The 27092-nt window shown below is 39.7% G+C and overlaps 1 protein-coding gene across 1 annotated transcript in view; it reads left to right on the top strand.

The window, feature by feature from the left end:
* The window catches only part of COL3A1 (collagen type III alpha 1 chain), a 170565-nt gene that overhangs the window by 74425 nt on the left and 69048 nt on the right, over positions 1–27092 (top strand). Inside the window, exons 12-24 of the mRNA XM_033947168.1 lie at positions 1819–1863; positions 2142–2195; positions 5034–5078; positions 7849–7902; positions 11142–11240; positions 11331–11375; positions 14694–14792; positions 15914–15967; positions 16066–16173; positions 20367–20420; positions 21281–21379; positions 23651–23704; positions 24929–25027. Coding sequence (XP_033803059.1) covers positions 1819–1863; positions 2142–2195; positions 5034–5078; positions 7849–7902; positions 11142–11240; positions 11331–11375; positions 14694–14792; positions 15914–15967; positions 16066–16173; positions 20367–20420; positions 21281–21379; positions 23651–23704; positions 24929–25027 — 909 coding nt within the window. The remainder of the gene's footprint in view (positions 1–1818; positions 1864–2141; positions 2196–5033; positions 5079–7848; positions 7903–11141; positions 11241–11330; positions 11376–14693; positions 14793–15913; positions 15968–16065; positions 16174–20366; positions 20421–21280; positions 21380–23650; positions 23705–24928; positions 25028–27092) is intronic.

Genomic DNA, 27092 nt, shown 5'->3' with positions numbered 1-27092 from the left:
TGGGGGGGGGGTCGCGAATCGGAAGAAGGGGTAGTCTTATACGGCGAGTATATAACAAACTCTATATTTTAACTGTAAAAGTTGGGGGGTCGTCTTATACGCCCAGTCGTCTTATACGCCGGCAAATACGGTATTGATCTTGTAGGAACTTAATAACTAGGGCAACAGTGACTCACCTGGGCTCCCTCAAACACTTAAACAAAACTCAGTATACAACTATAAAGAGACTGTCTGTGAACTGATTTATTGTTTATAATTCTTTATTGATTTTTAAACAAGAACTGTGTTATATAAATAAAAGAACAGTATATTATTGCATTCAGTCATAACACTAATATCTATATAGATAACAGAACTATCATTCAATAATTACATTATTTTGCATATAGTAATAACATAAGAACCAAGTAAATAATATAATATGAAACCAAGTTACCTAAAATATCATTATCAATATTTCCTCCCAACCCCCCACCCTCCCTGGATGTGTAAAGATAAATAAATCAAGAAAAAAGTAAGACAAAATACAGTATTATATTTGTACAATGTAGTCAATGGGCACCAAATTTTGTTGAATATGTGTGAACTGATTTATGATCCCTTTTTGCCCCTCAGGCTACTTCACTCACTTTCCAATAAGTCTTTGTGCATACTAGCTAGTCAAGTTTCAGGATATCCTCAATTAATAAGCATGGGATGGATTTGCATACCAAAATGGCAGTGCATACAAATCTAAGGCACATTCATTGCGGATATCCTGAAAACCCAACTGGCTAAGTGTGCCCCAGGGACAGGATTGAGAACCGCTGGCCTACATTTCTGAAATGTTCCTCCAAACATATAGGAACAAGTGTTACTATAGGCTTCAAATACACTTTAGTATGCAGAACCCAAGCTATGAGAAATATGGCAAATAAAAGTAGGAAAGTAGCATATATTAGAGATGAGCAGCCAGAAATGTTTCCATTCGTGTAATTTCCCTTGTCGATTATGGAAATTTTCATTTTATTTGAATTCTTTTGGCCATTTTGTCATTATAGGAGCAATGTCATTAAGCATGCATCCTCTTTGGCAAGACAGTGCGCTCTGCAAATAGTAAACACTGTTTGAAAGGAATTCACACTATTATTGGCACACAAAATGACGTGCTTGTTTTCTGCTCATTTTCATTTCTTGGTGAAATGCAATGATATGGGATATGTTGTTGATATTTCCCATGTCCTTTGAATTTCACTGGGAAGAACAATGGGCTTCAAAAACCACATCAAAAGTTTACAGATCTTTATGATGTATCAAAGATGTGTTGCATGTACTTATAAATTTCATGTTTCATAGCATGTTCGTGATCATATACTCAACAACTTCAAATATTGATGTCCAAGGTAATTTGTGAACCGGCTGTACACTGACCACTATAAAAGGGAGCATCCTGAGTTTGATTCCCAGTTCAGTTCTTCCACTTCATGCCAGGGCTGGCACTGGAAATACTGTGAGGACAGCATAGCTATCGTACAATGCTAGTGGCTAGGTTTGTAGCCTATGAATGCAGCATTTTAGAAGGAGCCCAGATAAATGGCTCTTGGCCAAGGACACTCTTTACAAAGACAACTAACGTTGATTGGAATGGCTATGAAATAAGGCGGGGAATGCCCAGAGTAGTTGCAAATAAAGGCTTATAGCCCTAGATCCCAGCCTTGGAACAGAAACGGAGAACCAGGGGGAATCTGCTAGATCTGACGAGGAACACCATTAACTAGCTCTTATTTCATTTTTCTGTTTCTATTTTCTCCTCTAATAATGTTTTATTCCATATAACAGGGTGAAGGTGGTGCTCCTGGATCAAACGGATTGCCTGGAGCCATGGTAATTTATTTAACATTTATAGTCCACCTAACAATCCTTCTAGGCAGATTACACATGTACATTCATAATTAAAACAAAGATACTCAGCATACCAATTAAGGATTTCATTTATAATCTTGAGTTACTCTTAGTACAGAATGCTGCAGAGTAGCTGAAGCCTTTTTTTAAAATAATAATAATAAAAATAAAACATCTTGACTTTTAGATACATATTTTAAAATAAATGTAGCATCTCCTTGAACCTAATATAATCTAATTAACTATTTTGTGTGTTTTAGGGACCAAGAGGTCAGCCTGGGGAAAGAGGTCGCCCTGGTAATTCTGGTCTTCCTGTAAGTGAAAGTATTTAGAAAATACAACCAAATCTCATCCTGCAGTGACTGTGTTATATAACATATTAAGGTACCATTTATAATGGAAACTAGGCATATATATATATGTATACTAGGCAATAATTTTAAACAAAAGCCACTACATATATGTATGTACAAAGAAATATGACAGAAGATAAAGGCCAAATAGTCTGTCCAGTCTGCCCATCTACAGCATCCATTATCTCCTCCTCTCCCTAAGAGATCCCACATGCCTGTCCCACACTTTATTAAATACAGACACAGTCTTTGTCTCCACCACCTCTCCCGGGAGACTATTCCATGCATCTACTACCCTTTCTATATCACCTCTTCCATCTCATACCCTCTCAATCTGGAGTTTCCTTTCAATTGAAAGATACTTCACGTGTATTTATACTACATAGGTATTTAAATGTCTCTATCATATCTCCTCTCCCGTAGTTGAAAGGGAGGGGAGTATTCTGGCATGGTTGAAGAACATATAGTAAGCAATCCCACACTGGGACAGAACGAAAGTCCATCAAGGCTACAAGGGGCTACTGAAAAGTTCTCAGCTCAACCAACAAAGTTAGGGTACTCTCCATTAAGGGCTATACACTTAGTCCAGCAATTTTCTTCTTTTTTCATTCTGTATTTTTCTGATGGAATGAAAAAAAGTGGAAAATCACTGAACTAAGTATATAGCCCTCAATGGAAGCTGCCCCAGCTTTGTAGGTTGGACCGATAACTTTTCAGCAGCCTCTTTCCAACAGTGGCCAATCTAGGTCACAAGTACCTGGCAAGTCCCAAAAGAGTAAAATAGATTTCATGCTGCTTATCCCAGGAATAAGCAGTGGTTTTTCCTAAGTCCATCTTAATAATAGCTTATAAACTTTTATTTTAGGAACTAGGCCTAACGTTTTTTAAACCCTGTTAAGTCAACTGCATTGACCACGTTCTCTGGCAATGAATGCCAGAGTTTAATTACATGTTAGATGGAAGCACAGATAAATAAGGCAAATAAAGACCATATGGCCTATTCAGTCTGTCAGTAATTGTATCTGTGTATTGTCTCTTTTGCAAGAAAAATATATATAAAATTAAATACATGTTAACTATGTCATTGTCAATTCCTCTAAATTATGCATAATTCTACATCGGGGGTTATCAACCAGGTTCTCAGGGCACACCGGCCAGTCAAGTTTTCAGGATACCCACAATGAATATGCATGAGAGAAATATGCATGAATTGCATCCATTGCGTGCTAATCTCTCTCATGCATATTCATTGTGGGTATCCTGAAAACCTGACTGGCTGGCTGTGTTCAGAGAACTGGGCTGAGAACCCCTTCTCTAAGTCAACTGCTCATTTGGATCTAGGATTTGGGGAAGTAATTGAAGGAGGGAGTTGTGCATACTGTACATGCCTGATGTTAAAAATCGCTTCAAAAGCCCCCCTCAACTTAATAAAGTAATACATAAGCTGTTTTGTATCACAGTTCCTTAACTGACATCCCTTGGATTAGCAGTTTTGTAAAAGTTACCTCTTATACATGACCGTGGAGGACATAAGAGTCCAGTCCTCCACGGTAGCTCATTGCTATTGTAAATCTTGTCTTATGCTTTTGTTGTTCTTGCTGTTGTCACTGTTTAATAAAAATATTTAAATATACCTGTGGATTCAATAAATGGCATTCAAAAATCAGCTCTGAAAAAAATTGATTCTCATCACTAATTCTAAAATGGGCACTCAAAGATGAGTGTCCATTATAGAATAGCATTTAGGACCATATTCTATAAACAAGGCTTAACATGGGAGCCAGTATGTGCCCTACTGGTGCCTAAATTAAGTGCAAAACACCATTTAAAAAATATTGTTTACAAAAAATTCAAGGCGCCTCCTGGCGCCTAAAAAAAAAATGGCACCGGCATCACGTCTACAGAAGCACTTTATAATGCCTAACGCCACTGTAGGCGTGGCTAATGTCAGAGTCTCACAACAATCAGATGTGCACAAAGTATCTAAATCAAATCACTTAATAATCCTTAGTTTCCACCTTGAATCTGTCCAATGATTACCAACACCGTGTTCCTCAGAAAGCCACACTGAACCAGTTAAATTCTTAGTTATATTGTGTGGTAGCCATCCTCATGGAAACTACTATACGGTGATATTTTTCACTTGGAACTTCATATATTCATTACAGTCATTAGAAATAAACTGCCAGTGCTTAATAATGAGAAAAATTTTATATAATGCCACTTAACTTAGAACAGTTCTGTCACAATCCCCACCAATGCGTTTCAAACATCTTCCTCAGGGTCAGGGACAGAGATTACTGAAAAAACAATAATCATCATTAGATCTTACTAACATGCTAAGCAAGGAGCGCAAACTGACATATTAGCTTACCAGAACAGTTCAAAGGCTTAGAAATACAAAATCCATAACATTCACACCGGTGCTGTAACATGGCCGTGGCGTTCTGAGTGGAGCTAAAGAAGGAGACACCCTGTGACGTCTACCGACGTTGGTCCATTGCACCAGGTACATTAGATAGATTGTAAGCCTGCCAGGACAGATAATGAAAAATGCTTGAGTATCTGATTGTAAGCCTCTTAGACAACCTCCACTGCTAGGTGGTATATATATAACTTGGAATCCTAATAGTGTCTCTGCTGCTTTTGAGCCTCTAAACAATTTACAAGGATGTACAATGGTCAATTCATCCATAAAATGGAAAAGTATTTCTGAATTAGTAGGGTATGTCTATGAAGATATAACAGAAGTATAAATATTTCACTATTTGACAGTTATTTATTTGTGTTTCTCCATAGGGTTCCCGTGGTAATGATGGTGCTCCTGGATCAGCTGGCCCTCCTGTAAGAAACTCCTAAATATTTAGAAATTATCTTGTCAATATTAAACCGGTACCTTTTCTTTAAATGCTAACTGCCACCAGTTAAATTAGACCTGGATACTCAGTCCTGGGTCCTATCCAGATGGTGACACTGAACATCCAGGTGTTTTGTCAGAGCCCAGAAACAATCTATATTTGACTGATATTCAGTGCCATACCCACATAATTAACCAGGAGTGGTTAGAAATTCTTTTTATGTAGCCCCACATGCTAGTAAATGTTAGTAGTGCCTAGATAGTCCTCAATTTTGCCCCTGCCCAATGACCACCTGGCACTAACTGGAGAGTGCTGTGGTGGTCATTAAAAGATATTCAGCAGCACTCTCCATAGCGAGGGACATTGGCACCCAGAGTGGTTGCGCCTGGCATCGCTGTGCCAAGCGCCCCCCATACACACACTCTTTCCTCTCTTGCTGCATACCCCCACACTCTTTCCTACCATGTCGTGCACCCCACCCACCTCTTGAAATATTCGCCTGTGTGAGCAGAATCTTCCACCTGCTGCTCATGATGGCCTCCCTCGATCATTAAGTGACATCAGAAAGGAGCCAAAGTCGGTGAGAGCACCAAGTGGAAGATGCTGCGCGCGCTGGCAAACTTTTAAAGAGGTACACAGGAGAAAAGAAAGGTGGCAGTGTCCCCCACAAAGATGGCGCCCAGGACTTCCTGCCCCCCCCCCTTACACACACACACACTTTCTACACCATATAGTTAGATGCTACTGAATATTTGGTTCCTGGAACAGCCCATGCAGTTTAATGGGGCAGGAGCCTCTCCTGCCTGACTAAATCATATTGAATATCTATTCCTATCTGTCTATCATTAGGGTAGGTACACTGAAAAACAAAAGACCATGTGATGGGGAGGTAAAGCGTGAAAGAGATCTTGACAGCTAACACTCAAGTTAACCAGTTAGATATCACAGAATGAACATTGCACCGTACTATGAGGCTAAATCTAGTTTCCTGCATTCACTAGATGGGTAGATTTAAATGCAGCACCAATGGGTGGCAGAGGTGGGTTGGGGGAGGGAAAACACATGTGAAAACTTGATATTCATATCTATGTGGTGTATAGATAGATTTATACCTCAAGACCTTGTAGTTAAGTTTCAAAGAGAAGTAACTCATATAATTTATCTTTGAAATTTCACTAAAAAAATCCATAGATACAAAAGTATCCACAAATTAGACCCCAAATTCAGTCCTTTTGTTTGGTTTTTAGTAAATCCAAAATTTAATCCTTTCCAAATATATTTGTGCATATTTGTTCTAATAGCCAGAGTTTACTTCCATATTGTGGTTCTTCTGAAAAGTAAACCAGGGGCTGGCCTAGTGGTCTATTACTGTATGAAGGGATCAGGATTTATTTCCAAGTTTAGATGTTTCATTCACTGGCCTAACCAGGACTTGGGATACTGAGGAGCCCTAGGCAGTATACTGTACAATGATGACACCTGGTAACTGGATACAGAGAAAAACAAAAGGAATTGACCCCAAAATATCCACAGAGAAGAAAATCCAGAGAAAACCAAAAAAGCTCTGTGGAGTGACGATGTTCCAAAATGGACTTTATATGAAAGTGTCAAAGTTCCAAAGGTACACTGAAATCATCCAAATAAAATAAATTCATCCACATAAAAATAGGTTATCCACATAAAAGCCTTAAAGGACCTAGTCCGCTAGTGATACAGGACCCAACACGGTCTGTGTTTCGACAAAAAGTCTTCTTCAGGGTTCCCTGGGGGTCCTATAAAGGTGAATACGTGGGAAACAATTGTGTGGTGAACCTGGACCCCTGAAGAAGACTTTTTATCGAAACGTGGACCGTGTTGGGTCCGGTATCCCTAGTGGACTAGGTCCTTTAAGGCTTTTATGTGGCTAACCTATTTTTATGTGGATGAATTTATTTTTATGTGGATGAATTTATTTTATGTGGATGATTTCAGTGTACCTTTGGAACTTTGACACTTTCAAATAAAATCCATTTTGGAACATCGTTACTCCACAGAGCTTTTTTGGTTTTAACTGGATACAGAGCCCATGATTACAGCATTAAGGAAGGCCAATACATGGCCTCCTCCTGAAAACCATCACTACAAAAGCTAAGTTAAAGGAAGTTACCGTAAGTGGTTATTAAATAGGTGAAAATATATGGCTATTTCCAACAAAAACTAATGCTGCATCCAGTTGAGGTGCCAATTGAGTTAGAAACTCAAAGAAGCAACAAGATATGGTTGGGCAAAAAAAAAAAAAAGTTAAGTGTGGGGTTTGGGAGGACCATAATTGAGAACCACTACTTTAGTGGTTAAAGATTGAAATTATGAGTCATGCAAAATCCTGAAACACAAGTCCTAATTGCCTTATTTAGAGACCAGTTATATTTCTATATACTAAAATTTACCAAACTATAATAAAATGTTAATAATCATGATGGTATTCTCATTATCCCATCACTATTTTGAATGTTTCATGGCACAAACATCAGATATTTACTTCTAGTCTGTTACATTGAAATTGGCCGTGTGTTCATTTATGAGATATTAAAATGTATAGGGTCTTTAAAGCCTGTTTGGATTATTTAAAAATATAATCCAAACTATTAGAATAATTATTATTATTATTTCATTATCAATATATTTTAAGGGAATAGGCTTTTTTTTTGTAAAATATCTTGTTTCCTCAATTGTGTAGCCCCATAACGACCACTAATAATCTTTCCTTCTTCCTTAAGGGTCCTTCTGGTTCTCCTGGTACTGCAGGTTTCCCTGGTGGCCCAGGACATAAGGTATGTGAAGATTCACTTCATTTTTTATATACAAAATAAAAATCTATTAAAGAGAATATGCAAGAGACTGAAAAAAAAATCCAAGAAGGCTGCGGTCAGCACATAAATCAACTCTCCCCTCCATCACACATACATAAACATATATATAGGAAAGTACCACATTTTTAATTAAAGGACTATAAAGTTATTGTTTCTTTAGACTGCATATAATTACCCAGAAAGACAAATTACAATTTTAGGAAATACAAGAGTCTTTATACTAAGGGCTCCTTTTATCAAGCTGCGGTAGGCGGTTAACGTGCGGAATACCGCGTGTTGAACCACCTGCTGCGCTTGTTGTGCCTAGATCAGCCCACCTAACCAATATAGGTGTCTAACATAGGTCTCCTTTTACAAAGTCATGGTAAAGATTTCTACCGCGGGCTGGTGAGGTAAATGCTCCAACGCTCATAGGAATTCTATGAATGTTGGAGCCTTTACCTCGCCGGCCAGCGGTAGAAGCCTCTACTGCAGCTTAAGCCAGGATTAATTCTCTTAATTGATGGTGATAACTGAAACAAATTAATTAGATGGTAGACGGCTAATTTACTAGATGCCTACCACTTTGAAAATTTATACCTGACCAGTTTGATACCTAAAAACATATGCATATATACGAGGAGCCACTGAAAAGTTCTCAGACCAACCAACAAAGTTGGAGTAGTCTCCATCAAGGGCTATACACTTAGGCCCCGAGATGGCCCATGTACCTAAGGCCCCACCCATAGGAAAGACCTTAGACACCTAGGCCAATCAGGCCCTAGGCTCCTGTGGGTTGGGCAGGGGAGGGGTGGGCCCGCCTAATTTGGACGGAAGCGAGCTGGCCGGCCAACTTGCTCGGTAAGCCAGGGGGGTTCCGGGGAGGGAGATGAGGGGTTTCGTTAGGGGGGTCCGGGGAGGGGGATTGGGATGTTTCATTGGGGGGGGGGTTCAGGGAAAGGAGGGTTTGTTGGGGGAGGGTCCAGCAGGAGGGATTGGGCACCCTCCTGCCAGCAATATTCAGAAAAGGGTGGGCAGTCATCGGGCAGGAAGTGTTGGGCACCCTCCTGCCGGTGATCACCAGGAGGTGTGGGGGGTCTTTCGGCAGTAGGGATTGGGCATCCCTCCTGCCTCATTCATTTAGGGGGAGGGGGGAGACTGGCGGTCGTAGCCACGTATACTAATCGCGGCAGAGAGATTCCTTGCTGCAATTAAGTATAGCAGCCGCTTCTATTTACAATGTAGGTCAGCATTTTGCTGGCGTACATTGTAAGCATCTCCTGATCTACTAGGGAGACGCATAGGGCCGCCTAGGTTCGCCTAAGGCTACCGCCTAGCCTTAGGTGTGCTTAGGCAGGCTTTCGGGCCTCCCTAGGCTCCCGGAGGCTCCTTCAATATAGGCGGCTTGCCTGGGGAGCATTTTTTTTTTTTTAACATGCATCCTGATTGCCTGATTAGACAGCTGCAGGACGCCTACAGCTGCCTTCAATCGGGATGTAGTTTACAGAATCTGGGCCTTAGTCCAGCGATTTTTCACTTTTTTTGTTGTGCAATTTTCCAACAGAGCAAATAAAGTAGAAAATCAGTGGACTAGGTAAATAGTTCTCAATGGTGACTGGCCCCAACTTTGTTGGTTGAGCTGAGAACTTTTCAGCAGCCCCTGGTATATTTGGATATGCTAATATTCTATAAAGGAAAGTAGGCTCTTGCTTTCTTTATAAAACAGAGTCTAGTTAGGTCCCCTCTAGGCACCTCTATAGAACTGCTCTCCATATGAATAGCTGTTGTAAACATCAGCAATTTCCTAGATATCCAACAAGGGTATTAGAATTCCTAAATATTGAGCTGTGAAAGCTGGTGTTAATACACACTATTTGTTGTATGCCTCTTAAGAACTATGGTTTCTAGGTATATCAGAATTCATGAGGCATCATAGTATTATATACGTAAATATATGAAATTAAATAATCAATATTGTTTATTATGAGAGAACTTGATAATATCATTTAGGGAGGGGCAGGTTACATTAGATTGCAGTAAAAGTCATGTTTTTACTGTACCTTGATTTACCATGGGAGTCACCAACCTACAGTATCTTAGTACTGCAGCTTACTGACTTCCTTGTTATATGAATAATTCTTCTATGCAAACTTATACTGAAACATGACCCCATGTGGTAGTACCATGTGACTACCGAAAAGTGTTGCTTATGTCCTTTTTATACCTGGTGCTGCCAAGGGCAGAACTGAGAATGTTTCTGCTTGACCCCACTAAATACCAGGTATATTAAAAGGCAGGCTTGGGGGGGGGGGCTCTTTGGCAGGATGGAGAATCTTGCATGGAGTTGGAAATTATGACTTAAAGGGTCTTCCAGTTGGATTGGGGACTTCTAGGTGGGGAATCTATACTTGAGGACCCTTTAAGTTGGAAGGAAGCTTAAAGTTGGTGAAGCTTGTATTTGTGGTATTGAATTGAGAGGGAAATCTCAAGAGGGAATTTGTTCTTAGGGATGCTCAGGAGTAGGGAGCCTCAAAGTAACTTTGCTCAGTCTCTTACAGATACAGCCCAGGAGCATCAGGTCACAGCTTTGTAGCATGATGCTCCTAGCATAGGAGCCAGCTCTGTGGGTGCTGTGGGTGCTTGGTTATCCCTAATATTGAGCAAACCCTTTGACTGTGTCCAGGGAGGGATACTTTCCTTTGACTTCAGCACCGCCAATCATTTTGAAAAGTTGGCTCCTATGGCTCCCAGGACAGCAAATTAACTCTAGCTTTTTGGTGCATTATAGCTTCTTCCAGCGATAATAAAACTTGCCCTGTTCACCACAAGCTGCATTATAGAATTTCAATAATAATGAGGTGGTTTGTATGCATTACATCTCACTTCTCTTTACACTGCATTGACTTCACTAAAATTGTGTTATAGTAATCTAGCTTGAATTAATGCCCTTTACTACACGTTAAGGGCAAATGACACACAGTTTGATAATCTACCCTTAATTTGATACTTGAACAATTCTGACATATCAGTTAAGATTTCTAATGCAAGATAATTGTTCATTGATACATAAATGCCCTATTATAAAGCAAATTCAGCTAATGTATTGAGAAATTAAAATGAATTAGAATGTTTAAAAGAAAAATAAAGTAATGCAGCTTTAACATGTAGTAACTTTGTTGTAGTTATTTTGATTGTGCTGATAATACTTTTTTTCTGCTTAGGGCGAACCTGGTTCTCCTGGTTCCAAAGGTTCCGATGGAGCTCCAGGTTCTAGAGGAGAACCTGGTCCTCAAGGCCATGCTGGTGCTGTTGGCCCTTCTGTAAGTTGCAAGTACAGTGTCTAACAGTGAGCAAGTATTTAATGGCTGTAATATACAGCTTGCTCATCAATGTTCTATGATCAATTCCAGGGTCCCTCTGGCAGAGATGGAGGTCCAGGTGGTAAGGGAGAAGTTGTAAGTACTCCACACTTTGTTTCCTTGATAGTGTTACATTTTCTGTGTTACAATGTAATATCTTAAGATAGTGAAAAAAACCTGTATCAAAATGTCTAAACATGAAATCTCTTCTTCCAGGAGGCAAAAAACTATAAAATGTTTGATTTTCTCCAGTATTTAGTATCCTAAAAGGGGATGTGATTTGGTAAACCATCTTCCTATGGTTACAATCAAGCAGTTTATACATTATATACAGGTATTTATGTTGAATTGGATATAGTCTCCCATCATGTTCTCATTATATTTTCCTTGGTAGTGGCATTCGAAGTTCAGTATATCCTGGTGGAAGCACTCAACTTGCTCTTCTGAGTATGCTCCCATGTTCTCCTTTAATGTCTCAAAATGAACATCAAGGACACGGACATTGAGAGACATCCTACAGCCCATTTTGCTGTAATTCTTCACCAGATTCTCAACCAACTTCACATAGGCTTTGGCCTTGTGATTACCCAGGAAGCCCCAAACCACTGCAACAAAGCTGTTCCAAGCTGCTTTCTACTTCCTAGTTTCTTCTTGTAAATTTCTTGCACTCCAGGATCTTCTTTATCTGTGGTCCGACAAAGATACCAGCTGTGACCTTTGCCTTAGTAGATTAAGGAAGATATCCTGAAGATACTTGAAGGTTGTCAACGCCTTATCTAGAGCTCTAACAAATTGTTTCATTAGGCTCAATTTGATGTGCAATGGTGGCATAAGCACCTTCTGGGCATCCACCAGTGTTTCCCATTTTATGTTGCTTCTCCCCATGGAGAACTTAGGGCTCCTTTTACTAAGCTGCGCTAGCATTTTTAGTGCGCGCTAACTCCGCACTACACGCCAAAAACTAACGCCAGCTGAATGGTGGTGTTAGCGTCTAGCATGCACAGCAATTTAATGCAGCATAGTAAAAGAAGCCCTTAGTCCGCTGTGGTCAACTCTACCTTTGGTAGTGTGTTTTTGTGTCCCTGCTGCCCCAAAGGCATAGATAGCAGGGAAACTTGGTAAAACAACTTTAGAGACCCATTAGGAATGCCATATTTTGAAGTCTCCGATGACCTCCCAGCTGTACTCATCATACTTCAAGGTGTCTAATAAGGTCTTGATGCTGTTGTAATCCTCTTTGAGGTACCCTGAGTTGAGCCAGTGGAAAAGATGGATACTTGTTCCCATTTTAGAGCAGCATAGCTTTGATGCTCCTTGATGAGCTCTCAATGAAGAGACACCACTCTTTCGGGTTAAAGGTGATTCCAATTGCCTCAAATATTGTGGCAGAGGCAGATCCCATCTTGATGGGTGAAGAACATGGAAAAAGATTTGTGACACTTCCTCTGATCTGTGATTTGCGCACTTATATCCAAGTTCCACTGCTTGAGCTTAGATGTCAAAAGCTCGGCATTGGACTTGGTGAGACTAAGATATCTGATCAAGTCATTGAGTGTTTTTTGGTTTGGATAGTATGGGTTTCTTCCATCAGCTGCATCACTGATATTGTAAACTGGATCTACAATATCTCCCTCACTCTCTGACTTGCTGCTTTCTTCTGAAAACTATTGATCTCTCTCTCTCTCTTTCTCTGGGGGTGTGGGTATGCGGAGCTCAGGGCAATATGGCATTAGGGCAATGAATGAAGGAATGTCCAGATATGTGATTGTTGATGCATGCTTGCCAGTTCAACACTTGGAAGGGTCCAATATGCAGAAGTAGCAATTGCTTGAGTGGTCAGTGGGTTCCTGACAAATTCTTGGGATAGCAAACTTCATGGTTCTCTTTTTTCCTTCTTAACAGGGGTAGGGAACTCTGGTCCTCGAGAGCCGTATTCCAGTCGGGTTTTCAGAATTTCCCCAATGAATATGCATGACATCTATGTGCATGCACTGGTTTCAATGCATATTCATTGGGGAAATCCTGAAAACCTGACTGGAATACGGCTCTCGAGGACCGGAGTGCCCTACCCCTGCTGTAGAAGAACCAAATGAGATTGTTATAATGAAAACAATTCATTTTAATTCACCTATGATTAATGTGTATGAGATTCTCCCAACATATTTCATATATATTTTCAAATAACATTGAAATTTTAAAATTTAAATATTTTTAGAAATTGAGCATTCTAAGAAATTTTATAGCAGAAAATTTAACATATGAAGTGATATGCCCAAGATTTGTCTTGATCCCCAACAGACATGCTGACCACAGCAGGGAAGTACTTTTGAAGTAGATGATTTCTGCCAGGCACCGTTGGTTCTCCAAGCTTTTATGCCTCTCAATCAACCAATGGGAAAACTGTGCTCTGAAACATCAATCCCTAAAAGCCTCATTAAATGCTCTTTTTCATCCTATGTGTTCCTCTTAGTCTCCCACAGAGCCTGAGTAGCATAGCTAATATCTATCTATCTATCTAATTTATTTATTCATCTTATCTATTTATTTATTTATCTATTGTATCTATCTATTGTATATAGATAGGCCAACCAATGTCTATCAATCTAAATAACTACTTATTTCATCTTCATTTCCAATCTCAGAATATGTGACTTGACCCCTTAGTCTCATTTGAAATGTTGCCAAGTGACTTTAGGAAAAAGTACAGTTTCTATTATTGTTTGCAGATGAATATTTCCCTGCTTGAAAATTATATTTGTTTTATATTTGCTGATCATTGTAGTATGTATTTGCAATATCTTTTAACCCCCCCTGTAGCACAAGAGATCTAGGAAGATCAAGTTTTTAGGCAGGCTTTGGCTAGTAACAGGATTCCAATAAGGGCTATTGGGATCCTATGACTAAAATGTGTTAAAATTTACAGTTACTGTGCCTTACTGGCAAAAATTAATGTATAATAACTGCACAGCCTCTGCTTAAACTGTTGTGAGCTCCGAATCTTCACATTTAGTTCACACAGAAACCACACACTTACTGTTTGTTAGGTAAGTTGTAGATAATGTGGATAAAACTATTGAAATAGTTTTAACTGCTCCACATTATCATCAATTAACATGAAGTAACGTATCACATGTTAAAGTGTAAGGCAAAGTCCCCATTCAGTCTTTGCCACAGTCTATCACACTTGGGGTTCATTTATTTAACCATCTGATGTGGAGATCTGCAAAATGTCATTTCTATAGCAGATTTTCCTCCAATTCACTTTGGAAATTCGTTAAACAGTTTGATTCATGTTTTCAATATTCTCCAAACTTGAACCAAATTAAAACTCATTGGTTTCAATTTAGACCTTAAATTATTTATGCACCTCTAAGTTTATGCTTAATTACACATTGTTATTTCTTCTACTACGAGGGTCCTGCTGGTATTCCTGGTGCTCCTGGTTTAAGTGGGGCCCAGGGCCCTCCTGGACCTCCTGGAACTAATGGTATTCCTGGGCAAAGAGGTGGAAATGTAAGTCAACAAAACTGTTTCTTTATTGCTATTATTTATCACATTTTCAAGTTAATAAAATAATATATAACAGAAGAGTAGACCCCCCTACAAGATAATTTTCTGGTAGAAGAAAAATAAAGCATGAAAATTTGAAAAAGAATCATGCATGAACTATTAGGAGACAACAGTTAGCTAAGAGCAAACATCTACTGCAATGCAAAATCACACAAAGAAGCTCTTTTAAAAGAATGTGGCCCAAAATGATTGAAACAAGTTTGCCAGGACTTTTTTTTTTGAGAGGGTACACAGGGATACTGAGTACTGGCACCTTTTCCATTGCTTGATAAAAATAACACATGGTCCCCATGTATTAATAAAAGGAGTTCAGATTCTGCACACTCAGTCCCAAATTCTATAAGAGGCACCTAAATACATAGGTGCCTAAAGTTAGGCACCTAACTAACCCCCCCTCCCCACCTTTTTACCTAGCTGTGCTAGGAGCTGCCTCGTGGCAAAGGCCCCAAAGCCCTTTAAATTCCTAGGGGCCCTTTAAATTCCTAGAGGCAGTTACTGCAGTGCCAGCCACTAGCACGGCTTTGTAAAGGGGAGGGTTAATTAGCAAATTTGCTTCAATTATGAGTTTTAACAAGCTCATAATGAAAATAAAAAATTAATTGGGCAATAAGCGCCTATCAAAAAAGCGTGTGATGAACATAGAGGATCTCTAGTAATTAGAAAATGAATGGTATAAAACAAACTAAGGCCAGTACTGGGCAATCCTGCACGATCTGTGCCCCTTATATGGTGATTTAGGATGAACTGGGGAGGGTTTTGATAGAAGCTGCAGTGACAGGTTGGTTAGGATAGGCTGGAGTGGGTTTCAATGGCAACTCCAGCAGCGGTAATCTAAAGACAGTACCGGGCGGACTTGTATAGTCTATTGCCCAGAAATATTAAAGAAAAGACAATATAACCATTAATATATAATGAGTGTGACTATTGGGCAGACAGGATGGATTGTTCAGGCATTTATCTGTTGTCATTTACTATGAAATAATATTCTCCAAATAACTAACTAGATTGCTTGAAAGCTATATTTAATTTGTCACATCTGACCTGACAAACTCTGTTTTCCTTAGGGTGAACCTGGCAAGGACGGTGGAAAAGGAGATGCTGGGCCAAAGGGGGAGCGTGTAAGTCATTTTCTGAACCAAGATTTTCTTGAACAATAGACTATTCTGTTGGATTAATCAATGAAACGTCTTTTAATCTGCTTTTTTGTCCTTGTTAGGGTGAAGCAGGTTCTCCTGGATCATCTGGTCCTCCTGGTGAAGAAGGTAAAAAAGGGACCAACGGTGAGCCAGGAACCAATGGTTTACCTGGAACTCAGGGTGAAAGGGTAAGGCAGAGAAGAAAATACTAAATAAGCCATTTTCCTTAAAAGAATGTTTTGTAAGAGTATTTTATATGGTTGTGGATTCATGAGCACACATTTTGTATAATGGTCTAAACATTTACCCTCTAATTCTATAATCTTGGCTCCTGAATGTAAGCAACATTTGCTTACTAATATTATAGAATACTAGCACTTATGTAACATTTCCCCATCCACATTGATAATAAATATTGTAGTCACTGGGCTTGATATTCAGACCTTGAGAGTTAGCCGGACTGACTCCTATAGTAAGGGCTCTTTTTACTAAGCTGCGTCAGCGTTTTTAGCGTGCACTGCAGATTAGCGGGCGCTAACCCCCACGCTAGGCGAAAAAACTAATGCCAGCTCAATGGAGGTGTTAGTGTCTAGCGCGCGCGCACTAAAACCACTAGTGCAGCTTAGTAAAAGGAGCCCTAAGTGTTCAGCCCAGATATTCAATGCTGGGACATTTCCCGTGACTGACATCAAATATCAGGTCTATTTTGGGCTGCTAAAATCTTAGCAGGCTATACCAATATTCAGCACTGGAAAACTAAGGGCTCCTTTTACAAAGCCACGATAGTGGTTTAATGCACATAATAGTGCACGCTATACCACCGACCATGCTAGCCGCTACCGCCTCCTCTTGAGCAGTTGGTAGTTTTTCGGCTGGCGTGAGGGTTAGCGCATAATGAAAAGTCACGTATGTTAAACCCACTAGCGTGGCTTTGTAAAAGGAGCCCTAAGGTACGCTAACTGATTTAGTGCACACTAAATGCTAAGGCGCCCATAGAATATAAATCAGTTAGCGCACCTTAGTAAAAGGACCCCTAAATTTGTAGCAGCCAAAGATAGACCAAATATTTACGTGGCCTGATTTGGCTGTAAAACATGGTCGTCTACTACTTTACATTTCACAGATAGCCAGCTAAATCACACGACTCAGTTGGCTAGCCATTAGCTGCCAAGTGCTAATATTCAGCGGCCATCTCATTATTTAACTGTTCCTGACTGTTAAATAGCATTGCATATCGGGCAGTCTGTGTTTTATTAGCAATATACACACATATAGGTACGTGCCAATATTTACGTGTTGTGAAATACAACCTATCAAAAATAATCGATATATATCCATATCATTCCTCATTCACTTTTCAGGACCATCAGAGGTGAGATTCTCATAGAAATAGCAATGAAAATACTATTTCACCAAATACTCTTCATCAGTCTGATTTTCAAACTTATGTCACTTATTGTCACTCAATCCAGTTTTCAAATAGTACTATTTATGATCACTATCACTTTTCAGCTTAACTGCTTCCATTTATTTAATGCTTAAACACTTTAAACAAAACAATCACTTATCTTAAGCGTGTCAAAGGATGCGTTCAAGCTGACTTGAATTCATGTTTCACTGACATAAGACTGTTTCAGCATAATTTCCCCCCTCATTGAAATTTTCTCAAATGCACTTCTCGTGCCTGACATGCATAAGATAACTGATTGGCTGTTTAAGAGTTTAAGCATTAAATAAATGGAAGCAGTTAATATACTAAGCTGAAAAGTGACAGCGATCATAAATGGTACTATTTGAAGACTGGATTGAGTGACAATAAGTGATATAAGTTTGAAAATCAGACTGATGAAGAATATTTGGTGAAATAGTATTTTCATTGCTATTTCTATGAGAATCTACTTCTGATGGTCCTGAAAAGTGAATGAGGAATGATATGGATACAGTGGCATAGTAAGGAGGGGGTGGACTGCCGCGGGTGCCATCTTGGTGGGGCAATGGCACCTCTTTGTCCCAATGCTACATTCGCTCCCTCCCTTCCACGCCCCTGTACCTCTTTAAAAACTTCTCCAGCGCGAACAACTACTCTAGCCTGCTGCTCGTGCCAACCTGGCTCCCTTTAAAATTACTTCTGGGTCATGGGGCCAGGAAGTGAGGTCAGAGGGAACACCTGCGCAAGCAGCAGGTAAAAATTTAAAAGAGGTGAGGGGGTGGGAAGGGAGGACATGAGTGTGGTGGCGGCAGAGACGAGGGGGGAGTGGGGGCAGAGAGGAGGATGCGGGGGCGCCACTGTCCTGGGCACCTCCTGCCCTCGCTACACCATTATATGAATATGTAATGATTATTTTTGATTTGTGGAAAAGTTGAACGTATCCTTTAGTGAACTATAGATAGTGTGCACTATTGGTGAAATACCGTCGTACATGTGTAATATCTGCTCCCACTGCATCTACTAGCAAATACATATGCACTTCTTTAGGTACAGTATTTTAGGAAAGGCTCTACGTCAGCACATCCTTTTCTAAAATGCCACCAGAATTGAGAATGTCATCAGACCTAAAAGATCTCCCTTTTACAAAACTGCATTGGGCTCTTTTATCGCCGGCCCCAGCAGTAAAATCTCCGACGCTCATAGAATTCCTAAAGTGCCAGAATTCCTATGAGCGCTGGAGCTTTTACTGCTGGGGCCAGCAATAAAAAAGCCCAATGCAGTTTTGTAAAAGGGGGGGGGATAATTAGTCAGAGATATAATTAGTCAGAGATAAACCTACTTATCAGTAAATAAAACAGACTCATTTTAATACATCATGATATCATCCATGACTCTTTACCTTTTATAAGTTTATACAATCTGTTTGTCCATTTATGTTCTGACAAAAAGTTGCCTTGGTGCAACCTTACTTAGGTTTTTCCTGTGCACTAAGGTCATTTTTACCACCGCCATAAAGTAGCTGATTTGCCATTTCTTTTCTATCAATAGCTATGTGCTAATGTTGCCATTAGTGTGCATTCATTGAAATAAATTATTGTGTGAGCACTTACCATCAACCATTCTGTAGGCAGTAAGGCCCAGATTCTCTAACCTTCGCCAATTTTTTAGGCCCCAGTAGGCGTCCAAGCTCAGTAAAAAACACCGTTTAAATAATGTTTTTAACTGAGTTTCAAGGTGCCTTCAGGCACCTAAAAAATCAGCACCAGAATTGCTTTAGGCCACCTAAAATCACTGTGGGCATTGTAGTCACGTTAGGCCACCTAACGTCACTTTTTTTGTGATTTAACATACCATCAATGAATTAAAGCCAGAAGTGGCATTAGATGACCTAAAGTGCCTACTTAGGCGCAATTCACATCTGAGGTAGGCATCAGAAATGCAGGCCTTGAAAACTCTGGCCTACATTTAAGAACATAAGAACATAAGAAATGCCTCTGCTGGGTCAGACCCGAGGTCCATCGTGCCCAGCAGTCCGCTCACGCGGTGGCCCAACAGGTCAAGGACCTGTGCAGTAATCCTCTATCTATACCCCTCTATCCCCTTTTCCAGTAGGAAATTGTCCAATCCTTTCTTAAACCCCAGTACCGTATTCTGCCCTATCACATCCTCTGGAAGCGCATTCCAGGTGTCCACCTAGTATTTGTTTTGAATCTGTCCCCTATAAGCTTTTCCGAGTGCCCTCTTGTTCTTTTATTTTTTGAAAGTTTGAAGAATCTGTCCCTCGCTACTCTCTCTATGCCCCTCATGATCTTATAAGTCTCTATCATATCCCCTCTAATTCTCCTCTTCTCCAGGGAAAAGAGACCCAGCTTCTCCAATCTTCACGAGTATAGTCTCTGTGTTTTGATATTTCAGCTAAATTCTGCCCTCGGGTAAAGGCCTACCTTTACCAGAGGTGTGACTTTGTACCCAGCACCGTCACGTCATTGACATGTGATCGGCGGTTGCCAACAATGGGCAGGTTACAGAATTTGGGCCTAAGGGCTCACACGGTAATATTGCACTAACTAATTACCGTGCACTTAGGTGGATGTACTAATATTTAGTGAAGGAATGCCCATTCTCCATCCCCCCAAATATAAAAATAATTTTTAGTGTGTGGATTAAGACACACTAGTTTGGAGTTACTACACGATACCTGAGTGAATCCCACAAAACACCATTTTAAGCTACATTAGGCACATTTTAGCAGCGTAGTGAAAGGGGCTGTTTGGAGATTATACTAATAACTTGGTCTCTTTGAAAATTTAATAGGACTGAGTCCCTAAACACATATTTAAAATGCCATTGAACTCCTAAATTTAGGAACAAAAAAAGAAAATATAGAGCTCTATAAATTAGTTCTTAATATGACATTTTTAACTTGTTTTGCTCTGATCTCTTTTCCTGTAGGGTTCACCTGGTTTCCGTGGTCCTCCTGGTAGTAATGGTGTTCCCGGTGAAAAGGTAAGCAAACATAGTAATTTCTCCATATATAATTATACAGTCATTTGAGAATGCCTTACTATTATTATTATTACTACTGAGATACATGGCGCAAAACACAAAGAAAGATTGTTCCAAAGTTTCACCATTTTATTGTCAGGTCTCAATACCTTGTAAATTATTCCAGTTCTTTGACTTTAATTCTTGTGTCTCCCGATATCACAATGTCTATGAAAATCATAGTATTATTTTCAATTACCGTGATATCGGGTATGAGGCCGATATTTAGAATGCCACAGTCAGCTGGGCTGATTCCCTCAGTTGGCAGTCAGACTGGATATTCAGTGCTGGACCATTTCCAATGGCTGGCATTGAATCTGGGTGGGTTTTTTTTAGCTGTTTTAAATTCACTGGCCAAGCCGATATTCAGCACTGACTAGTTAGATTTGAAATGGCCAAAGATGTTCCACCTATTTTGGCAGACTAATTTGACTACCACACCTAACCGGTCATATGCAGAATATCAGTGGATAACCAGTTATCCGGCTGCATTATATGGTTTTAAAGGCTACTGCCTCCTTTTTGCAAGCCAACGCATACTATGTGTGTGCTTCTACTCACTCTCAGGCATCCCACAATACACGCACTATAGAGTGTAGCCCGGGCCTAGCCTGTGATTCCAGTTATGCACTAACTGACAATATTCAGAAGGAAAACTCCTGCGGAATATTGCTGGATAACTGGCTAAGTGCCATTTAACTGGCTAGGAGCTATTCCTTGGTTTTAAATATCAGGCAGGTTAAATTCCAAATGTATTATTATTATCTTCTTAAATGCTATTATTACTATTCACAAATGTACTTGTTTTCAAATATGAACAGGGTCCCCCTGGAGAACGTGGTGCCCCAGGAAGTACAGGCTCAAGTGGACCTTCTGGTGATGCTGGACGTGATGGCAGCCCTGGTCTACCTGGAATGAGAGTAAGATGCATTTTTGGATGGTCCAAATTAACTTCACTACCCCACTCAATATAATAGTAGCTCCTGAACTGCCTGCCAACCCTGAAAATTATCCACAAATAAAAATAAGGGTCAATTTAATCCTTAGAAATCTAGGTTTGACATTAATGTTCATTTTTACCTTCTCAAGCAAGCATCCAGTGACTGTAGCCTTTGAAGATGGCTTAGCCTGTTACGACTACCACATGAGCTCTTTCAAAAGCACAATGCTCTTCTGTCAACCGGAGGGATAAATTACAAAGAACACTCTTTATAAAGAATCTCTTTAGGGATTATTACTAAATCTGGGTTACCTGACTGAAATCATTCAGCAGCAAGTCACACAACAAGAGACCAGTGCATCTTATTATTGACGAGGAATAAAAAATATGAATAATGATCCATATATGAATAATATTCTAAGCAAAACATATTTCCCCTAATATTCAGCTTATGTCAGACTGTGTTGTGATTCCCGGACACTGGTGGTGAGACCAGATATGCAATGCCAGGCCATATCTAGCAACTAGTATTGAATATTCAGTTTCATTTTTGGCAGTGTCAGCTTAACTGGTTAAGCCGATATTCAGCACTAACCGGTAAAGATAGGTCTACTGTTTTTGTGGCCTATTTTAACAGCTAAACATAGTTGGTTTGGCGCTGAATATCCTTGCCCAGCTGGCACAATATAGCTGGTTAGCAGCTAGCCACTAGGATCTTGATTCCGTAAACGGCGATCCCCCTTTTGTGTTTATTTTACTATGCTTATTGTAGTTCTCCCCACTTCCCCTATGTATGTCTGTAATGTTCGTGTGTTTGTTGTAGTTAATAACTGAGACCCTGTTTTTAATTGTAAATCGCTTTGAATTTATGATATTGCGATACATCAAAATTTTAATCAAACTTGAAACTTGAAAAACTTGTGAATGCCACATGTTAATCACTGTCAGGCACCACTTCCAGAATCGAAGCTCCCAATGACCCTAGATGCTAGAAATGTAGACCAGGGCTTTACAGGCCTACATTTCCAGCGCCCAGGGTCCTTCCTCAATCGCAGCCAGCAGTGCATAGTGATGCCAAAATCCAGCACGTCCCTAACCATGCATACTTTTGGGCTTTGGCATCACTAGGTGCCACTAGCCACCAGGGACCTAGGAGCCAATCTTGGAGGCCACATAGCAGTGGCTATTTTTTAAAATGAGGTTTTAATTGAGTTTTCATGGTGCAACCAATTATCGTGCCACTTAAACCCAATTATGAAAAGATGGCGTGCTACCACCTCCTAACTTTCTGCAGCAGTTGTAGAATCTGGCCCAAAGTGGTCAGGTGCTAAAACACTATTTAAATTTAAATCCACTTAAGTAGGCAATTAGTTCATCAAATATGGTTGGTTACTTTAAAAATGCACTTAGGACCGCCCAAGGATATCTAGGTGAATTTTCATCCCTCACTTATTTGCCCCTCTATCGCCTTTATTCTAACATTTCTCCTTCCCAACCCTTTGATGCTTTCATCTTGCCTTTCTTCCCCTTCCCCCTCACCCTCAATATGTCCAGCCTCTCTCATTCCCTTCCCACTCCACTGTCTGGCACTCTCCACTATCCAGCATCTCTCATTTCCTTCCCACTCCACTGTCTGGTAGTCTCCACAGTCCAGCATCTCTCATTCCCTTCCCACTCCACTGTCTGGCATCTCCTCCCCACCCCCCTCATGGGCACTAACTGTTATGTAAGTGGGCTGTCCTAGCTTTTTATCTGTTGAGCTAACCATACACAGGTCTGAATATTGGTCAAAACATTCTTAGCTTCCTGGTGACCACTATAACCAGATATTCAATGTTAGTGGCCAGAAATAACCCAGGAGAGAAACGTTTTTGGTCAGGTGTGCAGGGGGGTGGGGGGGGGGGAGGTGGCGTTTAATTTATAATTTTGGTTATTACTGAAACCGAGCAGCCAGTTTTGGTAGAAACCAAAGATCCTAGGTTCGATCTAGGCTCTAAAACAAGATTCCCCTCAGTAACAAAAATATAGCTAGCCAAAAGTAAAATCCCAATTGTGTTTGGCACATTTCATTCAGATCTTGGAGCAATTAGCATGGATAAGATGAAATTAGTAATAGTTTTGATTGTATCGTTTAGATATCTAATCTAAATTTTAGATTGACAGCAAAGAAAGTTATAGGCAAAATTCAGCATGTTAATAGGAATTCATTGATCATAAAGTCTCATTATTAATTACATATTTTCCAATTTAGGGTTTGACGGGAAGCCCTGGAGGCCCAGGATCTGATGGGAAACCAGGACCTCAGGTATTACTTGAACATATGTAATATTAATCCCTATAGTACCTATGTATAATGAATCATCATTAAACCTGCACAATATATTATATTATGTTGCCTGCTACATACATATCACATAGAATAAAAATCAGGGCTATAAAATGAAATTAAAACACATGTCAAAGGTAAGGAATTAGTTTAATACAAGTGTAAGAGTGTATTTAGCAAACACTTCCCCCTAATCATTACATCCATTATAATATCTAGGGATCTCAATATGGCCCCTAATTGCTAAAGTATGTAAGTTTTTGCAAACACCATAGGTTAGCAGCCAGATTTAATATGCAATAACTGTAGAATCTTCAAGTTGATTGTTGAGGGCATTCCCAGCAATTTGCTACTTTGTTCTCTGAATGACAGGCAATGACTTAACTGATCCACATTATCTGTCACATTAGCATTGTAGTGGATAAATCTGTAAAACAGACACTAACATTTACACACTGATTACATATGCAAATGATTAGAATAATGCCCTGCATGTGTATATGTGTGCACATATTCATGTAAATATCAAAATTCCACATAAGCACTATTCTGTCAATATGCACATATCTTACACATACCTTACACATACACGCACACACACATACATACATATAGATGTTACCTAGAGATAGATTGAGAGAGAACCATAGCAATATGCAGAATGGCATAATGACACATTTCAAATATGTTCTCATGCTTCATTTAGACAGGAAATATAGCTAGGTGATAGCAGTTCCCAGTGAAATGGTGTTCTGTTATGTACTGCCTTACCACGTTTTGTACTGTTAGGCACCATAATGTTCTGTAAAGCTGTATTAGTTATCGTAATGTCACACCAAACTCATAATATCACCACCCCATGCTGTATGAGGCCTTGTCCTGTCATATCCTATTAAGTATTACCATGCTTTTTGACTACTATCATGCTCCCCTATGTACTGTCCTATCATGTCATGACCTAAAATGTACTGGCTTGCTCTACATTACTATAACCTGTTATGTTTTATTATGTATGTAAACTTGTAACCCATTCTGAGATCTTCTGGGAGGATGGGATATAAGTCCAAATAAATAAATAAATAAAAATTATTTTCAAAATTGCTTGTTTAATTTTTACCACAGTGGAAAAATTGCATTTTCACTACCAGTCCTGTTATCTACCCATTTATTAATGTAACTGACATGCATTTCACTTTCTACCAGGGACCTTCAGGAGAGTCAGGACGACCTGGTAATGGTGGTCCACCCGGTCCTAGAGGTCAACCAGGTGTAATGGGTTTCCCTGGTCCTAAGGGTAATGAGGTAAGTTTAATTCTTCAGGACCTAATTATTAATAGTCTTGCCTTATAGCTTATATAATCCTGGTTTTTAACCTATTTTATGGCTTGCCTGTATGATAATCCTAGTAATTTAAAATGCATGAGGATAAGTTTCAGTAGATCACCTAATAGTATAGTTATGCATATAACTTCAAGCATACAGTAATATAAACAGGACTGGGGAAAAGATAATCACCTTAGATCCCCTTGCTTGTCTAAAGCTGAAAGAGGCACAATTGCCAATAGCCTTTGGGGCCCCCCTTCCAGTTTTCTGTCCCAAGCTCTGTCTATAATACATCTCAAACATAAGGCTACATGGTTTGCTTTGGGGCCCTTTTACTAAGGTGTTCTGAGCCCAACACAGGCTTAATGCATGGATAAACACTTACCGTAGGACACGCTAAAGAGTCCTTGGTAATTTTGGTGTTTGCGTGGATTAATAATTTTTTTTTTAGGACGCGTTTCAGGGGTAGAGAATAAACATGTCTTTACTTATCAGCTTCTGCATCCACATTACCATGTGCTAACTGGTTAGCAGAGGTTAACGCAGGAGCCCTTACGGGGAAATTCTATAACTGGTGCCGAAACAGGTGCAAGTAGCCACCCTACCAGCATCTAAGTTAATTGACAAACACTGTTAGAAATGGCAAAAAAACCTCCAATGTTTAAGTGTTTACCGGCATCTAAATAAAAGGTGCTGGAATCACACCTACAAAGGTGTTTTCTGGCGCCTAAAGCCATCTTGGGCAAGGCTAATGCCAAAAGTGGTGCTAAGTGTCAGAAAGCACCTACATAGTTCCAAGTTTCCAAGTTTAATATGGATTTGATTAATCACTTATATCGACTTCTAAGCGATGTACAAAAGATAAAAATATTGAGTTACAATAATCAAAGGGGAACAAATTATATAAATATGACTGACAGGACAAAATTAATTGATACAGAAGGAAGGGGTAGGTGCAGAAATACAATTTAAAATAGCAAAGAAAACATATAAGGGAAAAACGTTAGGGAAGGGAAGAGCACATAGATGCGATTCACGGCATCGATAGGCCAGGAAAACCCTAGCCTACATTTCCGGTGCCTATCTTGCCTAGAGGCACGATTCTGTATACGGCGCCATCACGTGATTGACATGTGATCGGTGGTCACTTTTCAGGCGGCCGCCAATAGAGACGCCTTAAAAAGAATCCAGCCGTTAATGCCTCATATAAAGAGGGCAGTAAATGCTCCTGCTGTATTTTTTTAAATGACTACCGCTAATGCTAACATTAACACATGGCCATATATTCAAAAAATGGAAATAAGCCCTTTTTATGGCTGCACTAAAAATGGGCTTAGTGTACAGGAAAGTCTTGTATAAGGGTGCACTGAGCCAATTTCAGTAAAAGGGCCCCTCTATGTGTATAACTTTCCATACCAGACAATACATTGTAATATTTCACATATAACTAGTACTGTATACTGTTTACATGCTGGACTTTTGAAAATTTACCTATTTGCACAAATCCGCAAGAAGCCCTAAAACACACCTTTATACTGCTTATTTCTTTTAAAAATATTGCTTATGCATTCACTTTTTCTATCTGTCTTTCTGAGTTCAAATGACCACATCAACCATTCAATCTACAGCATCCAAATTTTTGGATAGGCATATTTCTATAGCTTTTCCCCATAGCCACAGTATGTATCAAGACTTGATTTACACTCTCCACAAAAATGAAAATGTTATAATGCCCTTGTATTGCTCTATGGTACAGCAGCACCTCGAATATTGTATATGAAAAAATATTCTAGGGGGTTCCACCTTAGTAAAAACTTTGAGAATCAATTGTCTGAATCTTTGAATTACACTTCTCCCTCCGAAACCATGGTTTCAGCATCCACGGATTTGATTATACGTGATTTTTTTTTATCCATTTTCATTTTTTGGGCTATTTTTAAGCCCTCTTAGACCCCCCCCTTAAGCCTTACCTGGTGGTCTAGCGGGTTTTCAGGGCAGGAGCAATCTTCCTACACTCCTGCCCCGTGCAGATCACTCATAGGAA

The sequence above is a fragment of the Geotrypetes seraphini genome, chromosome 5, assembly GCF_902459505.1.
Source record: "Geotrypetes seraphini chromosome 5, aGeoSer1.1, whole genome shotgun sequence".
Classification (NCBI taxonomy): domain Eukaryota; kingdom Metazoa; phylum Chordata; class Amphibia; order Gymnophiona; family Dermophiidae; genus Geotrypetes; species Geotrypetes seraphini.
This window is presented reverse-complemented; position numbering and strand designations above follow the sequence as displayed.